The sequence below is a fragment of the Musca autumnalis genome, unplaced genomic scaffold, assembly GCF_047663935.1.
Source record: "Musca autumnalis isolate F117 unplaced genomic scaffold, ASM4766393v1 scaffold_2, whole genome shotgun sequence".
NCBI classification, from domain to species: domain Eukaryota; kingdom Metazoa; phylum Arthropoda; class Insecta; order Diptera; family Muscidae; genus Musca; species Musca autumnalis.
Window position 1 is genome coordinate 48427813 of NW_027411755.1, and position 21175 is coordinate 48448987.

Sequence of the window (21175 nt, forward strand, 5' to 3'; positions counted from 1 at the left end):
TACTGTCGCGATATCAATGAAATAAACGTATAAATATAAATAATTTCTTATTAAATTTCTAATGAAATTTTAAGCTTGTTCACAAGAACTTTCATAGCATTGGATTTGGATTTAATTTAAAAGAGCTTAAAATATAAACAACACGCTTACGCATTCGTTTGCCTTATAATGTTTAGCGCTCCCCTCCCAGCCTGTGCTTAGTAACAATAATGCCAGCCTAACAATAACAATTCCAAGTTATCCACTGAAGGCATGTTACGTTAGAACGCTTATCAAATGTTCAACAAATCCCCTCTCTGTAAAAAAACAAATCACAAGAAAATAACTTTGATACTGTGACCCGTCTCGAGGACAACGACAATGGCGATGACGACGAGTTGCCACTGATTGTAACAATCGCAGTGCTATGCAAAAATGGTGAGGCTTACGGGTAGATGTCAGGCACAGGGCTACAGAGGAATTGTTGATAAACTTGTTACAACTTTAAAATAGATTTAAATTACAATTATTTGCACATTGAAAATTGCCATTGTTGGCCGTGGAGAGCAAAAGATAACACGTTGTGGACTTTAAAGAGACAGAAGGATATTGATGTTATAAGAAAATGGATTAAAGACTATGCCATATTTTAGTATCAATAAAAATGAAATAGCTATTATTGGACTTAAAATGTAATAAATATCAATTAGAACAGAATAAATGTCTATGAGAAGCAAAAAATCAAAGATGATTTTTTGTATGGATTTTGAATCAGTATAGCTTACCGTTTATATGACAGCAATATTCTCCTATTAAGTAGATGGGTCTAAAGATTTTTCAAGTCAAGCGCCGCCCGTATTCCCCAACTCAATATTTTCATATTCATTACCTGGTTTCCTTGCACTTGCAATAAACATTATAATCAAATGAAAGTTATAGTAGGCCTTAGTCGCCTTTCTCCCCCTCCCCGATATTAGTGTTTGCATTGTGTCCTTTCCCTTTTAATTTTGACCCCCTCAATAAAGTAAAATGTTTGCCTCACAATTGCTGTTATGTGTAAAACCCTTATCAACGACTCGTAGACTTTCCGTCACATGCATGCAACATACATTCAACCACCCAGCCAGCCATTGAACCCAAAACAAATAATGAAAATGTCTCAAAAAGGATCTTAAAGTCTTAAATAAAATGCGTGCACAATTACGTTAACGATGTTGACAAAACAAAAGAAAAAAAAAAACGAAACACAAGAAAATTGTATGAACTCAAGGAATCTATAAAGCCAAACGCCAATGTAATTTAACAACAATGCCGAGGAACAAAATGAATACCATAACAAGAACCTTGACACCAACAATTCCAAACGAAGCTATGCCAGCAAAAATAAAATAATAATACCAAAACCAACGTCAGTGTGATTGTAATCAACTACAAGGACACTTTGGGATTATTATTGTTTTCCTTTGGCTGCATGTTTGCATGAAGCTAGTAAATTGGAAGAGGGTGGGTTCGGTAATGAGACAAGAGAATTTGAAAGAATATTTTCAAGCAAAAAAAAAAAACGTGGATTTTTCGAAGAATAATTTTCAAGCAACCAACAAATGTGGATTTTTAAAGAATATTTTTCAAGCAACAAACGTGGATTGGTTAAAGAATATTTTTTCAAGGCTCAACAACAAACGTGGATTTTTTAAAGAATATTTTTTCAAGGCTCAACAACAAACGTGGATTTTTTAAAGAATATTTTTTCAAGGCTCAACAACAAACGTGGATTTTTTAAAGAATATTTTTTCAAGGATCAACAAAGAACGTTGATCTGTTAAAGAATATTTTTTTTCAAGGATCAGCATCAAACCTGGATTTTTAAAGAACATTTTTTCAAGGATCAACAACAAACGTGGATTTTTTAAAGAATATTTTCAAGGATCGGCAACAAACGTGGATTTTTTAAGAATATTTTTTTAAGGATCAACAACAATCGTGGATCTTTTAAAGAATATTTTTTTAAGGATCAACAACAATCGTGGATCTTTTAAAGAATATTTTTTTCGAGGATCAGCAACAAATGTGGATTTTTTTAAAGAATATTTTTTTTCAATGATCAACAACAAACGTGGATTTTTTAAGAATATTTTTCAAGCAACCAACAAACGTGGATTTTTTAAAAGAATATTTTTCAAGGAACCACCAAATGTACATTTTTTATAGATTATTTTTCGAGCAACTAACAAACGTGGATTTTTTAAAGAATATTTTTCAAGGTTCAACGTGGATTTTTTAAAGAATATTTTTTCGAGAATCAACAACAAACGTGGATTTTTTAAGAATATTTTTTCGAGAATCAACAACAAACGTGGACTTTTTAAGAATATTTTTTCGAGAATCAACAACAAACGTGGATTTTTTAAGAATATTTTTTAAGCAACCAACAAACGTGGATTTTTTAAAAAATATTTTTCAAGCAACCAACAAACGTGGATTTTTTAAAAAATATTTTTCAAGCAACCAACAAACGTGGATTTTTTAAAGAATATTTTTCAAGCAACCAACAAACGTGGATTTTTTAAAGAATATTTTTCAAGCAACCAACAAACGTGGATTTTTTAAAGAATATTTTTCAAGCAACCAACAAACGTGGATTTTTTAAAGAATATTTTTCAAGCAACCAACAAACGTGGATTTTTTAAAGAATATTTTTCAAGCAACCAACAAACGTGGATTTTTTAAAGAATATTTTTCAAGCAACCACCAAACGTGGATTTTTTAAAGAATATTTTTTCATCAACCACCAAACGTAGATTTTTTAAAGAATATTTTTTCATCAACCACCAAACGTGGATTTTTTAAAGAATATTTTTTCATCAACCACCAAACGTGGATTTTTTAAAGAATATTTTTTCATCAACCACCAAACGTGGATTTTTTAAAGAATATTTTTTCATCAACCACCAAACGTGGATTTTTTAAAAATATTTTTTCATCAACCGCCAAACGTGGATTTTTTAAAGAATATTTTTTGATCAACCACCAAACGTGGATTTTTTAAAGAATATTTTTTCATCAACCACCAAACGTGGATTTTTTAAGGAATATTTTTTTATCAACCACCAAACGTGGATTTTTTAAAGAATATTTTTTCATCAACCACCAAACGTGGATTTTTTAAAGAATATTTTTTCATGCACCGCCAAACGTGGATTTTTTAAAGTATATTTTTTCATGTACCACCAAGTGTGGATTTTGTTAAAGTATATTTTTTCATGCACCACCAAGCGTGGATTTTGTAAAAGTATATTTTTTAATGCACCACAAAACGTGGATTTTTTTAAAAAAATATTTTTTCATGCACCACAAAACGTGGATTTTTTTAAAAAAATATTTTTTCATGCACCACTAAACGTGGATTTGTTAAAGAATATTTTTCAAGCAACCAAAAAACGTGAATTTTTTAAAGAATTTTTTTTTTTCAAGTAACCAACAAACGTGGATTTTTTAAAGAATATTTATTCAAGCAACCAACAAACGTGCATTTTTTAAAGAATATTTTTCAAGCAACAAACAAACGTGGATTTTTTAAAGAATACTTTTCAAGCAACAAACAAACGTGGATTTTTTAAAGAATATTTTTTTAAAGCAACCAACAAACGTATATTTTTTAAAGAATATTTTTCAAGCAACCAACAAGCGTGGATTTTTTAAAGAATATTTTTCAAGCAACCAACAAACGTGGATTTTTTAATGAATATTTTTCAAGCAACCAACAAACGTGGATTTTTTAATGAATATTTTTCAAGCAACCAACAAACGTGGATTTTTTAAAGAATATTTTTTCATCAACCACCAAACGTGGATTTTTTAAAGAATATTTTTTCATCAACCACCAAACGTGGATTTTTTAAAGAATATTTTTTCATCAACCACCAAACGTGGATTTTTTAAAGAATATTTTTTCATCAACCACCAAACGTGGATTTTTTAAAGAATATTTTTTCATCAACCACCAAACGTGGATTTTTTAAAGAATATTTTTTCATCAACCACCAAACGTGGATTTTTTAAAGAATATTTTTTCATCAACCACCAAACGTGGATTTTTTAAAGAATATTTTTTCATCAACCACCAAACGTGGATTTTTTAAAGAATATTTTTTCATCAACCACCAAACGTGGATTTTTTAAAGAATATTTTTTCATCAACCATCAAACGTGGATTTTTTAAAGAATATTTTTTCATCAACCACCAAATGTGGATTTTTTAAAGAATGTTTTTTCATCAACCATTAAACGTGGATTTTTTAAAGAATATTTTTCATGCACCACCAAACGTGGATTTTTTTTAAAGAATATTATTTCATGCACCACCAAACGTGGATTTTTTTAAAGAATATTTTGTCCTGCACCCCTAAACGTGGATTTAAAAAAAATATATTTTTTCTTGAACCACCAAACGTGGACTTAAAACAAAATATTTTTTCCTGAACCACCAAACGTGGATTTTTTTAAAGAATATTTTGTCCTGCACCCCTAAACGTGGATTTAAAAAAAATATATTTTTTCTTGAACCACCAAACGTGGACTTAAAACAAAATATTTTTTCCTGAACCACCAAACGTGGATTTTTTTAAAGAATATTTTGTCCTGCACCCCTAAACGTGGATTTAAAAAAAATATATTTTTTCCTGAACCACCAAACGTGGACTTAAAACAAAATATTTTTTCCTGAACCACCAAACGTGGACTTAAAACAAAATATTTTTTCCTGAACCACCAAACGTGGACTTAAAACAAAATATTTTTTCCTGAACCACCAAACGTGGACTTAAAACAAAATATTTTTTCCTGCACCCCCAAACGTGAGCGTTTTAAAGAATATTTTTTGAAGTTTCCCCTAGCTTTCTATACCATCCCCCGTTTCATCGCATAAATTCACTATCAGTTTTGCCTCAATAAACCCCTCCTCCTCCACCGCTCTTAGTTGGTCAACATGTCATTCCGGCTGGTATAGTATTTTTATTTTGACTTCGGTACGTGTCGTACTGAAGAAAATCATCATAAAATCAATTGCTATTACTATGGGTCTTAACTTGTTTTCTATGAATTCCCAGCTTGATGGTGGTACGATTCTTACTACGGGCAACCCTCTTACAGTAGAGCTATATAAAATAAAATTGTGGAACAAAGAAGGAAAGGAAAACGCATAATAAAAAAGTAGATATAATAAAAATTGTTTAGACTTATGTCGTCTGAATGTATAAATAAACAAAAGGTAGGACGGACAATGGCTGCAGTAACAACAACAACGATTTCAAGAAAAACATGGCCAAATAATAAACTCTTTCCTTTTCACTCCCCCTCTTTCTCTGTGGGGTTTACAATTGTTCGGGGATTTTAGAACAAGGGTGGCCAATATGTGCGTGTGTGTGATTGTGACATTGTTGAGAAGCCGAGAAAAAGTTTTCGCTTTTGTTTTCTATACAAACTTAAATTGAAAATCAACAATAATAGATTATTTTTGTGTTTACTGCTTAATTTATTGCATTTGTTGAGAAGGTGGACTCTGCTCCCTGCCTAGTGTTATAAGTGATAATAAAACGTTTAATGACGTCAAGCGATTGTCGCCCCTCTTATTTATTATTTAATGGTCTGTGTAATAATTGATGCGGCATAAAATAGTACAGCAACATGTCTGGCAGTTTAAATTTGAGAGGTCATGTTTTTTCCATAAATTTAACGATTGGCACACATGTGGACATGTGTTGTGAAACTTCTGTGGAGGGTCACTCAGGAAATGAATGATTTAATAAAAATATATTTCAAATATATTTCGAATATATTTAATAAATGAAATTAAGGAGCTGGTTTTATTGTCTATTAAATAAACCTCCCTATTTAATAGACAATAAAACCAGCTACTTTTTTTATTTCCAAACCCCTTATAGAATTTTAAGTGACATAAAAATCATGGTGATAGTAAAAAGTTAGCATGTTCGATTTACACAAGATAGTACGAGGTCTATTGGAAACCTTAATTTCGTAAGTTTGATCCTAGTGGACCAATTCGCGAAGCTTGTATATGAAAGGCTAGAATCAGAAATTCACGAACAGTAATTAAAAAAAAAATAAATAAATATAAAAATTGAAGTAGGAAGTGGAAGGACTTGCCTTAAACGAAATCAATTTTTTAATATGTTTTTTCATTTCGAAATCGAAAAAATTCCAGATTTTTAAAATATATTTTAATAATAAAAGTCACAGGTCTGCACACCTGACAAACATTTTGTTTCTGTCAACTATAATATTTGTTTAATTCCCAAAATTTTAAGAATGACACTAATAACAGTCTCCCTCTCCTTTTTAGCATATTTTCCATTCCTACAAAGCAGAAGTAAATACAAACTTCACTCCAGAGCCCTCGGGCTATGTGACTGCGTATTTACTTCCTAGTAAAATAGACTTTGTTATACTCTAAGCTGACATAAATGTTTGCTATTTGTTACAGATATTTGCTTTTTTTAACCAGTGATTTTTTCCAAAGCTTTTCTTCATATTTTTTGACTGAAGCATATTACAGACATATAAATACATACATAAATGTATCTTATGTATCTAGACATATGAAGTAGATAAACAAAAAATGACATAACAAATAAAAATAAGACGTTGCTTCCGTATAACTAAGATATTTGTATATGCGAGGGAGAAAAGAACAGGGATGCCAGTAGGGAAATAAAGAAAATATTCTTTTTAAAGTAAAATTATTTAAAACATCCACGGCTTCTGTATGGGCCAACTAATTTTATTTAAAAAAACGCGGCTTCTGTAGGGGCCAACTAAAATTATTAAAAAACAAGTGAGCCAAGGCTATAGTCGGGTCAGGGCCGACTATGTGATACCCTACACCACTTCCCCTGTGCATAAGCTTTTGACTGGTAAAATTCAAACTATTAAAATTGGGATAGCTTAGCGCCTTTGCTCTGAATGTCTTCATTAATAAAGGTCAATTTTATTGAAACGAGTTTAAGTGCATCGTCAGAATAACTCAAATAAAAAATGGAAAAGTGGGATGTATGCCAACCATCAACCATACAAAAAAATTAAAAAATAGGACGTATTACCGACTATTGCTATATCTCCGTTATTTGGCCACATACGCCAACATGCTTTACATTATTGCAAAATGGGATTTTCTACTTTCATAGTCGGACTTTGGTTTTGGAAGGTCCCCAACCAATGCTGTGCTATTCGTCATTATTATTAAAATCGCAAAAATGGGAAGTTTTGTTTTAATAGCTGCTTTTGCGATATCTTCATTGTTTTACCACCTACGACAACCTACGTTACATCGTTGCAAAGGTGATATTTTTTACTTTCATCAGCAGGTTTTGCTTTTGGCATACCCCCTATAGAATCTGAGATATTCGGTTTGGAAGAAACATTGTCTTTTTCTCCAAAACAGTTTTTTGCTCATTCCGACCCCTAAATATTATCCGACCATCACCAAAATAAATAGGCTTCTTCCCCTGCGGGACCCCCATCAGCACCCATAATTTGGTGACGATCTGATCAAAATTACAACCTGTAGCGTGATTTCTTTAAAAGTGGAAAAATGGGATGTATTACCGACTATTGTGATATCTCCGTTATTTGGCCACCTACGCTAACCTACTTTGCATCATTGTAAAGACAGGATTTTCTACTTTCATAGCCAGGTTTTGTTTTTGGAAGGTATCCAACAAAAGCTGTGTTATTCGTCATTAGAATTAAAATCGAATAAATGAAAAGTTGGGTTCTATAAGCGACTATTGCGATATCTTCGTTGTTTTTTGACCACCTACGACAACCTACCATACATCGCTGTAAAGGTGATATTTTCTGCTTTTATTAGCAGGCTTTGCCGTTAATATACCCATTATAGATACGGAGATATTCGCTTTGAAGTAAAACGTTGACTTTTTACGCAAATAAGTTTTTTGCCCATTCCGACCCCTGAATATTATCCGACCATCACCAAAATCAATAGGCTTCTTTCCCTCCGGGACCCTCATCAACATCCAAAATTTGGTGACGATCCGATCAAAATTGCGACCTGTAGCGTGATTACAAGGTTTAGATGGACAGACGGACAGACGGACGGACGGACGGACGGACTGACGGACGGACACACATAGCCAGATCGACTCAGCTCGTCGAGACATTCATTTTGGTATATATAAGTATGGGTCTACGACCATTATTTCGATGCGTTACAAACTTTTTGGCCAAAACCAACTTATAATACTCTCCCCACATAGTGGTGTAGGGTATAAATATCCAAGGATACTGTAGGAGCCAACTAATATAATTTAAAAAATCCACGGCTTCTGTAGGAGCCAAGAAAAATTATTTAAAAAATCCACGGCTTCTGTAGGAGCCAAGAAAAATTATTTTAAAAATCCACGGCTTCTGCAGGAGCCAACTAAAATTATTTAAAAAATCCACGGCTTAAGTAGGAGCCAACTAAAATAATTTAAACATCCACGTCTTAAGTAGGAGCCAACTAAAATAATTTAAACATCCACGTCTTCTGTAGGAGCCAACTAAAATTATTTAAAAAATCCACGGCTTCTGTAGGAGCCAACTAAAATTATTTAAAAAATCCACGGCTTCTGTAGGAGCCGACTAAAATTATTTAAAAAAATCCACGGCTTAAGTAGGAGCCAACTAAAATAATTTAAACATCCACGTCTTCTGTAGGAGCCAACTAAAATTATTTAAAAAATCCACGGCTTCTGTAGGAGCCAACTAAAATTATTTAAAAAATCCACGGCTTCTGTAGGAGCCAACTAAAATTATTTAAAAAATCCACGGCTTCTGTAGGAGCCAACTAAAATTATTTAAAAAATCCACGGCTTCTGTAGGAGCCAACTAAAATTATTTAAGAAATCCACGGCTTCTGTAGGAGCCGACTAAAATTACACTATGCAACACCAACAGTTTATTCTCGCATATCGGATTTCACTACATTATTGACATTTTTATTAAATCGTCGTGGAAAAATGTACTGAAAACAACGGCATAGGGGCATTTTACAACAATGACATGTTCTGAAGAGTTGGGTATTACATTCCAAAAGAAAATATTCAGAAAAAATTAACGGTTTTGGAGATACGGAGCGAAATGTATAAAAATTGTGGAAATTTCGCATATATTTTGAAATTTGAGGCAATAAATGTAGTTTTTCGAGTTCGTTATTTCTCCAAATATTTTATTTTCGTCCTTATCTACAAATTTGCTTCAGCGGTCAGCAGAAGATTCGCATTGGTTTCAGAGATATAGCCCCGAATTTCTTTAACAACTCAATATTTAACCATGTTTAGATGGGGCCATAAAATCCGAGCTGGATCTGACACAACAAAACCCAACTAGGGTTTCTTGTCGTTTGGGTCTGTACTTTCAAAAAATCCTCATTTCGAATTGTTTGCACAAGATCACCTTAAAAATGTTGCACAGTGTTATTTAAAAACCCACGGCTACTGTAGAAGCCAACTAAAATTATGTAAAAAATCCACGGCTTCTGTTGGAGCGAACTAAAATTATTTAAAAAATCCACGGCTTCTGTATGGGCCAACTAAAATTATTAAATAAAAATCCACGGCTTTTGTATGAGCCAACTAAAATTATTTAAAAAAATCCACGGCGTAGGGGCCAAATAAAATTATTTAAAAATCCAACGCTTCTGTAGGAACCAACAAAAGTTATTTAAAAAATCCACGGCTTCTGTTGGAGCAAAATCCACGGCTTCTGTAGGAGCCAAATAAAATCATTTCAAAAATCCACGGCTTCTGTAGGAGCCAACTAAAATTATTTAAAAATTCACGGAGCCAACTAAAATTAATTAAAACAAGTAAGCCAAGGCTATAGTTGGACGGAGCCGACCATGCAATACCCTACACCTTTACTTTTGGGAATTAGCTTTCCACAGATCAAAATTTCCAACATAAAAATTGTTTCGCTTTAATGCAATTTTCATCAGGGGGAAGATCAGTATCTCTGTTTTCATATGTAGTCTACTTTGCCGGTATATGCCCTCCAGGAAATAAAATACATATAGACCAAAAATATTTTTTTTTTGTATTTTTCATACAAAAGGATTGGTCCATTTGACCCGCTAAATAATATCAGATCATCATCCAAAATTATAGGCATCTTCATCTACCTAACTCCCAACCCCGTTCAAAATTTCGTGATTATTGGGCTATAATTGCGACCTCTAGCGTGTTTATGACTACACTACAAACAAATAACAGGGTATATTAGGCTGTAACTCTGTTATCTTATCATGTACACCAATACAATTGACATCAATAGAAAGGTCAAGCGTTCCTCTTCCAAGTATAGCTTACTTGCCCGGAATGTCTCTTCCATGAATAAAGATATAAGCTGTATACTAAAATTTTTCACAATTTTCACACAAAAGTTTTGGTCCATTTAACCCTCTAAATATTATCTGATCGTCATCTCAAATTGCAAGCTACTTCTTCGTCATATACTCTTACCTTACTTAAAATTTCGAGGTGATCTGACTATTATTGTGACCTACAGAGCATCTACAAAATCGGATAAAAATTATGTTTTTGGTCCATTTCACCCGCTAAATATTTCACGATCATCACCAATTAAAATAGCGATCTATTCTGATGTGAAACCGACCTCCATACTAAATTTCGTGACGATCGGTCCATAATTGCGGCCTGGAGTTTGATTACAATTTATAATGGACAGACGGACACACGGACGGACGGACGGACACACATCTCAAAATCGCTTTATCTCGCCGAGATATGAAGATTGGTATACCACATTGGGGGCCTCCGACGAATATTTCGCGGTGTTACATGAATTTTTACCAAAACAAACTTATAATACCCTTTCCACATAGTGGTGTAGGGTATAAAAATCCACGGCTTTTGTATGAGCCAACTAAAATTATTTAAAACAAGTAAGCAAATGCTATAGTCGGACGGGCCGACCATGTGATACCCTACACCACAACCTCTAGGACGCTGAAAGTCGGGGTTCGATTTCCAGGCCTGGTCACACCAAATTTTAAACAGTGACAAAATACCCCTTTGTAATTTTGGCGATATTTCCTGAGTATTTCAGCCAAGAAAACCGTCTCTACAAGTGGCAATTAAGGACACGCCGTTCGGAATCGGCGATAAAAACTAGGTCACATATCAATAACTTAATTTGTAGCATTGGAGGAAATTGTGGTTCTCTACAAAACCCATTATATATTAGGCAGCAGGCCCGTTACCTAGCAGACACATTATTGCAATTTGCATCAGGGGAAAGGTCAGTAGTTATTTTTCCATATGTAGGCTACTTTGCCGGCATATGCCCTCCAGGAATTAAAATATGGACCAAAAATAAAATTTGTATATTTTTCATACGAAAGTAATGGTATATGTCACCCGCTAAATAATATCAGATCATCATGAAAAATTATAGACATTTTCTTTTACCTAAACTCTTACCTCGTGCAAAATTTCGTGACTATTGAGCTATAATTGCGACCTCTAGCTTCTTTATGATTACACTACAAGCAAAAAACTGGATATATTAGGCTGTAACTATGTTATCTGATCACGTACATCAACATAATTGACATCAATGGAAAGGTCAAGAGATCGGCTTCCAAATATAACTCACGAGGGAGGATTGTGTCTTTCAGAAACAAAGATATAAGCTGTATATTAAAAATTTTCACAATTTTCACACAAAAGTTGTGGTCCATTTAATCCTCTAAATATTATCTGATCGCCATCTCAAATTGCAGGCATCTTCTTTGTCATACACTCTTACCTCACTTAAAATTTCGCGTTGATCGGACTATTATTGCGACCTACAGAGCCGCTACAAAATTGGATAAAAATTATGTTTTTGGTCCATTTCACCCGCTAAATATTTTGCGATCATCACCAATTAAAATAGCGATCTATTCTGATGTGAAGCCGACCTCCATACCAAATTTCGTGACGATCGGTCCATAATTGCGGCCTGGAGTTTGATTACAATTTATAATGGACAGACGGACACACGGACGGACGGACGGACGGACGGACAGACACACATCTCAAAATCGCTTTATCTCGTCGAGATATGAAGATTGGTATACCACATTGGGGGTCTCCGACGAATATTTCGCGGTGTTACATGAATTTTTCCCAAAACAAACTTATAATACCCTTTCCACATAGTGGTGTAGGGTATAAAAAAAATCCACGGCTTCTGTAGGAGCCAACTAAAATTATTTAAAAAATCCACGGCTTCTGTAAGAGGCAACTCAAATTATTTAAAAAATCTACGGCTTCTGTAGGGGCCAATTAAAATTATTTAAAAAATCCAAGGCTTCTGTAGGAACCAAATAAAATTATTTAAAAATCCATAGAGCCAACTAAAATTATTTAACAAATCAACGGAGCCAACTAAAATTATTTAAAAAAATCAATGGATTTTGTATGAGCCAACTAAAATTATTTAAAAAAAATCCACGGCTTTTGTATGAGCCAACTAAAATTATTTAAAAAAATCCACGGCTTTTGTATGAGCCAACTAAAATTATTAAAAAATCCACGGCTTTTTATGAGTCAACTAAAATTATTAAAAAAATCCACGTCTTCTATAAAAAAATTATTTAAAAAATCCACGGCTTCTATAAAAAATTATTTAAAAAATCCACGGCTTCTGTAAAAAATTATTTAAAAAATCCACGGCTTCTATAAAAAATTATTTAAAAAATTTTGTTTTTCAAAATAGTCAGGCTTAATCCCATAGTCGTTGTTTTAATATTTTATTAAAACAACTTTAATTTATTAGTGGGAAAAAATTGGTGATGTTTACCAAGGGGTAAGGCAGGGAATACTATAGTTTCAGATTTCGCCACAGAAATTCATCAGTTCCCTTATTTCTTGTTTTTCAACAAGAAACTTTTTATACCCAAGTGTCAATTGCTAGCTCAAATAGATACGTGCGCAAAGAATTACTCTGATCGAGAATTTCTTTGGCACTACCTAAACTCTAGCAACTTCACTTGCAAACAAAACCAAATTTTTCCCCACTGCTATGCGTTCGTCGATTCTCGACGAAAAAGCACATAACTAATTTGTTGGTATTGCATACTACAGCAACAACATTTTGACGGTGCCCGGTCTCACAATTAGGAGGGTTGGCGTTTTTTATTTGGGATGACGACTTCTATTTTTATTTTCAAAATAATAAATTAAAGTTCCCACTAATAAATTAAAGTGGTTTTAATAAAATATTAAAACAACGACTATGGGATTAAGCCTGACTATTTTGAAAAACAAAATAGAAGTCGTCATCCCAAATAAAAAACGCCAACCCTCCTAATTATTTAAAAAATCCACGGCTTATATAAAAAATTATTTAAAAAATCCACGGCTTCTATAAAAAATTATTTAAAAAATCCACGGCTTCTATAAAAAATTATTTAAAAAATCCACGGCTTCTATAAAAAATTATTTAAAAAATCCACGGCTTCTATAAAAAATTATTTAAAAAATCCACGGCTTCTATAAAAAATTATTTAAAAAATCCACGGCTTCTATAAAAAATTATTTAAAAAATCCACGGCTTCTATAAAAAATTATTTAAAAAATCCACGGCTTCTATAAAAAATTATTTAAAAAATCCAGGGCTTCTATAAAAAATTATTTAAAAAATCCACGGCTTCTATAAAAAATTATTTAAAAAATCCACGGCTTCTATAAAAAATTATTTAAAAAATCCACGGCTTCTATAAAAAATTATTTAAAAAATCCACGGCTTCTATAAAAAATTATTTAAAAAATCCACGGCTTCTATAAAAAATTATTTAAAAAGTCCACGGCTTCTATAAAAAATTATTTAAAAAATCCACGGCTTCTATAAAAAATTATTTAAAAAATCCACGGCTTCTATAAAAAATTATTTAAAAAATCCACGGCTTCTATAAAAAATTATTTAAAAAATCCACGGCTTCTATAAAAAATTATTTAAAAAATCCACGGCTTCTATAAAAAACCAGTAAGGAAAGAATCAAAGTCGGGCGGGGCCGACTATGTGATACCCTACACCACTGTGAATATGTAAAATATAAATCGGAGCTATATCCAGATCTTAACCGATTTTGATATAAATTGGCACATTTATTTCCAGACCGAATTCAATCGCACATTCCAAATATCATTGAAATCGGACTTATATATCGTGTTTGGAGCAGAAAATACACGAAATCGGCCGAAAATATATATGGGTGTTATATCCAAATCTGAACCGATTTCGATATAATTTGGCACATTTATTTCTAGACTGAATTCGGTCACACTTTCCAAATTTCATCGAAATCGGAAATATATAGCGTGTTTGATACATAAAATACGTGAAATCGGCCGAAAATATATATGGGAGCTATATCCAAATCGGAACCGATTTCGATATAATTTGACACACTTATTTCTAGACCGAATTCAGTCAAACATTCCAAATTTCATCAAAATCGGACGTATATAGCGTGTTTGGTGCAGCAAATACGTGAAATCGGGCGAACATATATATGGGAGCTATATCCAAATCTGAACCGATTTCGATATAATTTTGCACACTTATTTGTAGACAAAATTCAGTCACACATTCAAAGTTTCATCAAAATTGGACGTATTTAGCGTGTTTGGTGCAGCAAATACGTGAAATCGGGCGAAAATATATATGGGAGCTATATCCAAATCTGAACCGATTTTCACCAAAAGCAATAGCGTTCTTCCTATGGCTAAAAAAGTTGTAGTCCCCAATTTTCAGCTGAATCGGACAAAAAATGCGACCTGTATGTTGCGAACAAAAATACATGGACAGACGGACAGACAGACGGACGGACACGCATAAATCGACTCAGAAAGTGATTATATGTATATCCCCAAAAGGAACTGTGGGTCTATTTCGTTTCCTTTTGTATGTTACATACAAATGCACAAAGACATAATACCCCTTACCACTGTGTGGTGTAGGGTATAATTATTTAAAAAATCCACGGCTTCTATAAAAAATTATTTAAAAAATCCACGGCTTCTATAAAAAATTATTTAAAAAATCCACGGCTTCTATAAAAAATTATTTAAAAAATCCACGGCTTCTATAAAAAATTATTTAAAAAATCCACGGCTTCTATAAAAAATTATTTAAAAAATCCACGGCTTCTATAAAAAATTATTTAAAAAATCCACGGCTTCTATAAAAAATTATTTAAAAAATCCACGGCTTCTATAAAAAATTATTTAAAAAATCCACGGATTCTATAAAAAATTATTTAAAAAATCCACGGCTTCTATAAAAAATTATTTAAAAAATCCACGGCTTCTATAAAAAATTATTTAAAAAATCCACGGCTTCTATAAAAAATTATTTAAAAAATCCACGGCTTCTATAAAAAATTATTTAATAAATCCACGACTTCTGTAAAAAATTATTTAAAAAATTCACGGCTTCTATAAAAAATTATTTAAAAAATCCACGGCTTCTATAAAAAATTATTTAAAAAATCCACGGCTTCTATAAAAAATTATTTAAAAAATCCTCGGCTTCTATGAAAAATTATTTAAAAAATCCACGGCTTCTATAAAAAATTATTTAAAAAATCCACGGCTTCTATAAAAAATTATTTAAAAAATCCACGGCTTCTATAAAAAATTATTTAAAAAATCCACGGCTTCTATAAAAAATTATTTAAAAAATCCACGGCTTCTATAAAAAATTTTTTAAAAAATCCACGGCTTCTATAAAAAATTATTTAAAAAATCCACGGCTTCTATAAAAAATTATTTAAACAAGTAAAAAAGTATCAATCGGCTTTGCCGACAGAGATATACCCTCAGCCTATGTATATTGAAACAATTTTTTCCCAAAAAACGTATGTATTTAGGGGTTTTTAAAAATTTTGAGCTTTTGAACCGACAAAAATATTGATTAGGATTAAAGATCAATAGTTTTGCGGAGGAGATACTAAAAAGAATGGATCTCCAGCCACTACATATGGTGCCATAGGGGGTTTTAGCACCCTTCGGGCTGTTTGCTCAAGAATTATGGACTTGCCCCTGAAAAAACTTTTACCATCGCAATTGAGGCAGCGAATGCAAGTTGCTTCAACAAAAATCAAAGTGATTCGAGAGCAGGTCTTAAAGTGAACATGTATTCGAAATTTTGTGTGGGAGGTACCGGATGGAGTAGATAAATATAGTCCATATTTGAACCTGATCTATATCTGGTAGATATATTAGGATGTGTAAAGTATGGACCAATTCGCCCACTCTCTTGAAGAGTTACCATACGCACAATTTTTCCGAACATTTTTTAACTTTTGTGTGGGAGTTAATATTGGACAAAATATTACTAAGGCCAAACTTTGGACCGAATCGGCAGACCTGTTCGAGAGTTATTTTGCCCTCCAACCTCCTCACACGGTGTCATAGGGTTTTTTTTGCAACTTTCAGGCTATTTTCTCAGGAAGTATGGACTTGCCCCTGATGAAATTTATACCGTCGTATGGAAGACAGTGAATACAAATTGCTAAAGCAGAAATCAAAGCGATTCGAGAGATGGGTGGTACCCGACGGAGTGGACCGATTAAATCCATCTTAAAACCTGATCTAAGTCTGGTACACGCTCCACGATGGGCAAAGTATGGACCAAATCGGTTACTCCCTTTCAAGGGTTATCGTGCGCACAAATTGTCCGAACATTTTCGAACTTTTGTGGGGGAGGTACCGGAAGGAGTTGACCGATATAGCTTATCTTCGAACTTAAACTAAGTTTGGGCAAATTATTACGAAAGCCAAAATTTGAACCGAATCGGTTCATCCGTTCGAGAGTTATCGTGCGCTCCAGCCAGACAGACAGACAGACGGACGGACATTGCTCAATCGACTCCAATTGTCTGAAACACATTTCGTCCAAACATACTTGGGGTCTAAAACCATTATTTCGATGAGGCACATTTTGCCCGTATGAAAGTGTATATACCCTCGTTAGCATAAATGCTGAGGGTATAAAAATCCACGGCTTCTATAAACAATTATTTAAAAAATCCACGGCATCTGTAGTGGCCTCTTGAAAATTATTTTAAAAATCCACGGCTTCTATAGTGGCCTATACAAATTATTTTAAATATCCACGGCTTCTGTAGTGGCCTATAAAAAGTATTTAAAAAATTCACGGCTTCTATAGTGGCATCTAAAAAATTATTTAAAAAATCCACGACTTGAAAAAATTATTTAAAAAATCCACGGCTTAAAAAATTATTTAAAAAATCCACGACTTGAAAAAATTATTTAAAAAATCCACGGCTTTAAAAAATTATTTAAAAAATCCACGACTTTAAAAAATTATTTTAATAATCCACGGCTTTTATAGTGGCCTCTTAAAAATTATTCAAAAATTGACGGCTTCTATAGTGGCCTCTAAAAAAATATTTAAAGAAACCACGGCTTCTATAGTGGCCTCTAAAAAATTATTTAAAGAAACCACGGCTTCTATAGTGGCCTCTAAAAAATTATTTAAAGAAACCACGGCTTCTATAGTGGCCTCTAAAAAATTATTTAAAGAAGCCACAGCTTCTATAGTGGCCTTTTAGAAATCATTTAAAAAATCCACGGCTCCTATAGTGGCCTCTTAAAAATTATTAAAACAATATACAGCTCATATAGGGGCCTCTTAAATTTTTTTAAAAAATCCACGGCTACTACAGTGGTGTCTTAAAAATTATTTAAAAAATCAACGGCTTCTATAGCGACCTTTTAAAAATTATTTAAAAAATCCACGGCTACTATAGTGGTGTCTTAAAAATTATTTAAAAAATCAAGGGCTTCTATAGTGATCTTTTAAAAATTATTTAAAGAATCCACGGCTTCATTAAAATTATTTAAAAAAGTCCACGGCTCTTATAGTGGCCTCTTAAAAATTAATTTCCTACTAAAAATTATTTAAAAAATCTACAGCTTCTATAATGGCCTCTTAAAATTATTTAAGAAGTCCACGGCTTCTATAGTGGCCTATTAAATATTATTAAAAAAGTCCACGAATTCTTTAGTGGCCTCTTAAAAATTATTTAAAAATCCACGGCTTCTATAATGGCCTCTTAAAAATTATATAAAGAATCAACGGCTTCTATAGTGACCTCTTAAAAATTATTTAAAAAATCCACGGCATCTATAGAAGCCAACTAAAATTATTTGAAAAATCCTCAGCTTGGTCTGCTGGTCATTGAAAAATATTCTTTAAAAATCCATGTTTATTGGTCCGCTGGTCATTGAAAAAAATATTTTTTAAAAATCCACGATTAGTGGTCGGCTGGTCATTGAAAAAATATTCTTAAAAAATTCATGATTATTGCTATGTGAAGCAACGGTATTGCACAGTAGATCATAAGACACTTTTATTGTATACTGCTACAATAAAAACAATAATTGTGGAGTTTTATAAAATATCCTTTCAAAAATCCCCAGGTTAATCTCCACCTCTACCGTTCCTTTGAGTTGGTAGAAAGTTTTAAATTTTGATCCTTAAGGATATTATATGTATACGTTTCATGTTTTTCCTCTTCCTGTTTATTTCTTTAAGTACATTTTCCGTACGTAAGACATTTTAGGGAACATCTCTGAATATTGTTTTCGTTGTCGTTTTTATATGGTTTTTTGAAACCATATTTTTGCTTTTACTTTTCTCTTTTTGTGTGCTTTTAATGATGCAAAATGTACATGTGCATGGAAAGACGCACAATGCACACAACAAGAAAACACAAAGATTTTTCAAACAATACACAAACACATTATTTGTTCGTATTTGTATATTATTATGCTTGTATGTAAAGGAGATTATTATACAAAGGCTACAGAAGTTTTATTCGAAAGTATTGTCTAGTCAAATAAAAAGGAAGAAGAAAAAAAACAACAACAACATTTCTTTTGTTGTCTTTGACGTCGGGCAAGAAACCAAATGGAAGATGTGAAAACAAAATAAAAAAACGAAACAAAAAGGAAATCACGCATTGTATGGGTTAAACTATAAAGGAAACATGTACTTACTTATAACGGATAAATTGAAACGGAAGCTTTGTGTTTGACTGGTACGAAAATCAATGCGACAACGATAGATGCCTTGATCGTGACGTTTGATATCCTGTAAAGATAAGAAAGGAAAAGAAACATGCGGTGAGATTCTGGGGAAATACAAAGAATTGTGTTTTGTGAGATATATTGGAATTATATTGAGATGTGGAATGTGGATGTGGCTTTAAGAACATTTTATACTTAAGCTGAAAAATCGTGGTACCAAAAAAACTGGAAGAGTTCAGATTACATATAGTATATGTAACGAAAAAAATATTTTGAAAATTTTCCCTAAACGCCTTCTATCTATTCACGAAACTAAATTTCTGCCTCTTTCACAGCTCCCAACACAAATATTGATTTTCATTAAATATTTACATTTTTTCCAATTTCCATACGACCCACAATATCCCCAAACAAAATTAAATGCACCAAAACGAAAAACCACATAATACCATTAGTATTCCCATTGATGTTGTTGCTGTAGTTGTTATTGTTCTTGTATGTTGTTTTGCAACACGCAACACCATAAATGTTTCTAATTAAATTTAAACACCAATTTCGTGTACATCTGCCATTAATACACTCATTAAATGTTGCCACAAAATCCAAATGTTTATTCGTTGTTTACTCAGAAAATCGTAAATATTGAAAATACTCTGGCTGGCACCACAGCAAAATTGAAGCCATGAAAAAATTCAATATTATTATGCTATGCTAGCTTAATAACACACACACACCCACCCAAAAACTCTCTGTGTACAAAATGTACCCCCGAAACGAATCAAGTACTTAAAATGTTTAACCACAAAATTTGTATTAGATTTATCAAACAATCATTAAATAACACCACACAAATAAATTTCACGACAACATAACAGCAAAAACAAACAAATTCGGAAATTATATGAGTTTTTATTATTATGTTGCAATATTAGGAACGGTGAATTATCCAAGCGAATAAACATATAAAACTTGAACATACAGGCAGAATGCACCGTTTATACTTGAAAAATTTTCCATAATACTGAAATAAAATTTTTATAAAAATGTATGCCCATTAAAAAAAAATATTTTTTAAAAATCGATGTTTGTTAGTCCATAAAAAATATTTTTTAAAAATCTATATTTGTTTGTCCATGAAGAAAAAATATTTTTTAAAAATCTATGTTTGTTATTCCATAAAAAATATTTTTTTAAAACCCACGATTGGTGGTCCATGAAAAAATATTTTTAAAAATCCACGATTGGTGGTCCAAGAAAAAATATAAAAAATATATGTTTGAAAAAATTTCTTTAAAAAATTCACGTTTGTTAGTCCTAAAAAATATTTTTTTTTTTATAAATCCACGTTTGTGAGTTCTTAAAAAAAACATTATTTAACAAAATTCACGTTTGTTAGTCCCTGAAAAAAATATTCGTTAAACTAATTTACGTTTGTTAGTCCTTGCAAAAATATTCTTTAAAAAATCCACGTTCGTTAGTCCATAAAGAAACATTCTTTTATTAAATCCACGTTTGTTAGTCCTTGCTAAAATATTCTTTAAAAAATCAACGTTTGTTAGTCCTTGAAAAAATATTCTTTAAAATATCCACGTTTTTTAGTCCTTGAAAAAATATTCTTTAAAAATCCACGTTTGTTAGTCCTTGCAAAAAATATTCTTTAAAAAATCCACGTTTGTTAGTCCTTGCAAAAAATATTCTTTAAAAAATCCACGTTTGTTAGTACTTGAAAAAATATTCTTTAAAAAATCAATGTTTGTTAGTCCTTAAAAAAATATTCTTTAAAAAATCCACGTTTGTTATTCCTTGAAAAAATATTCTTTAAAAAATCCACGTTTGTTAGTCCTTAAAAAAATATTCTTTAAAAAATCCACGTTTGTTAGTCCTTGAAAAAATATTCTTTAAAAAATCCACATTTGTTAGTCCTTGAAAAAATATTCTTTAAAAAATCCACATTTGTTAGTCCTTGAAAAAATAGTCTTTAAAAAATCCAGGTATGTTAGTCCTTGAAAAATAGTCTTTAAAAAATCCACGTTTTTTAGTCCTTGAAAAAATAT

At 32.1% G+C, this 21175-nt stretch overlaps 1 protein-coding gene across 1 annotated transcript in view; it reads right to left on the minus strand.

Moving 5' to 3' along the window:
• side-II (sidestep II transmembrane protein) overlaps positions 1 to 21175 on the minus strand; it is a 482796-nt gene that overhangs the window by 198452 nt on the left and 263169 nt on the right. Inside the window, exon 5 of the mRNA XM_073967649.1 lies at positions 19092 to 19185. Within this exon, the coding sequence (XP_073823750.1) occupies positions 19092 to 19185 (94 nt within the window). The remainder of the gene's footprint in view (positions 1 to 19091; positions 19186 to 21175) is intronic.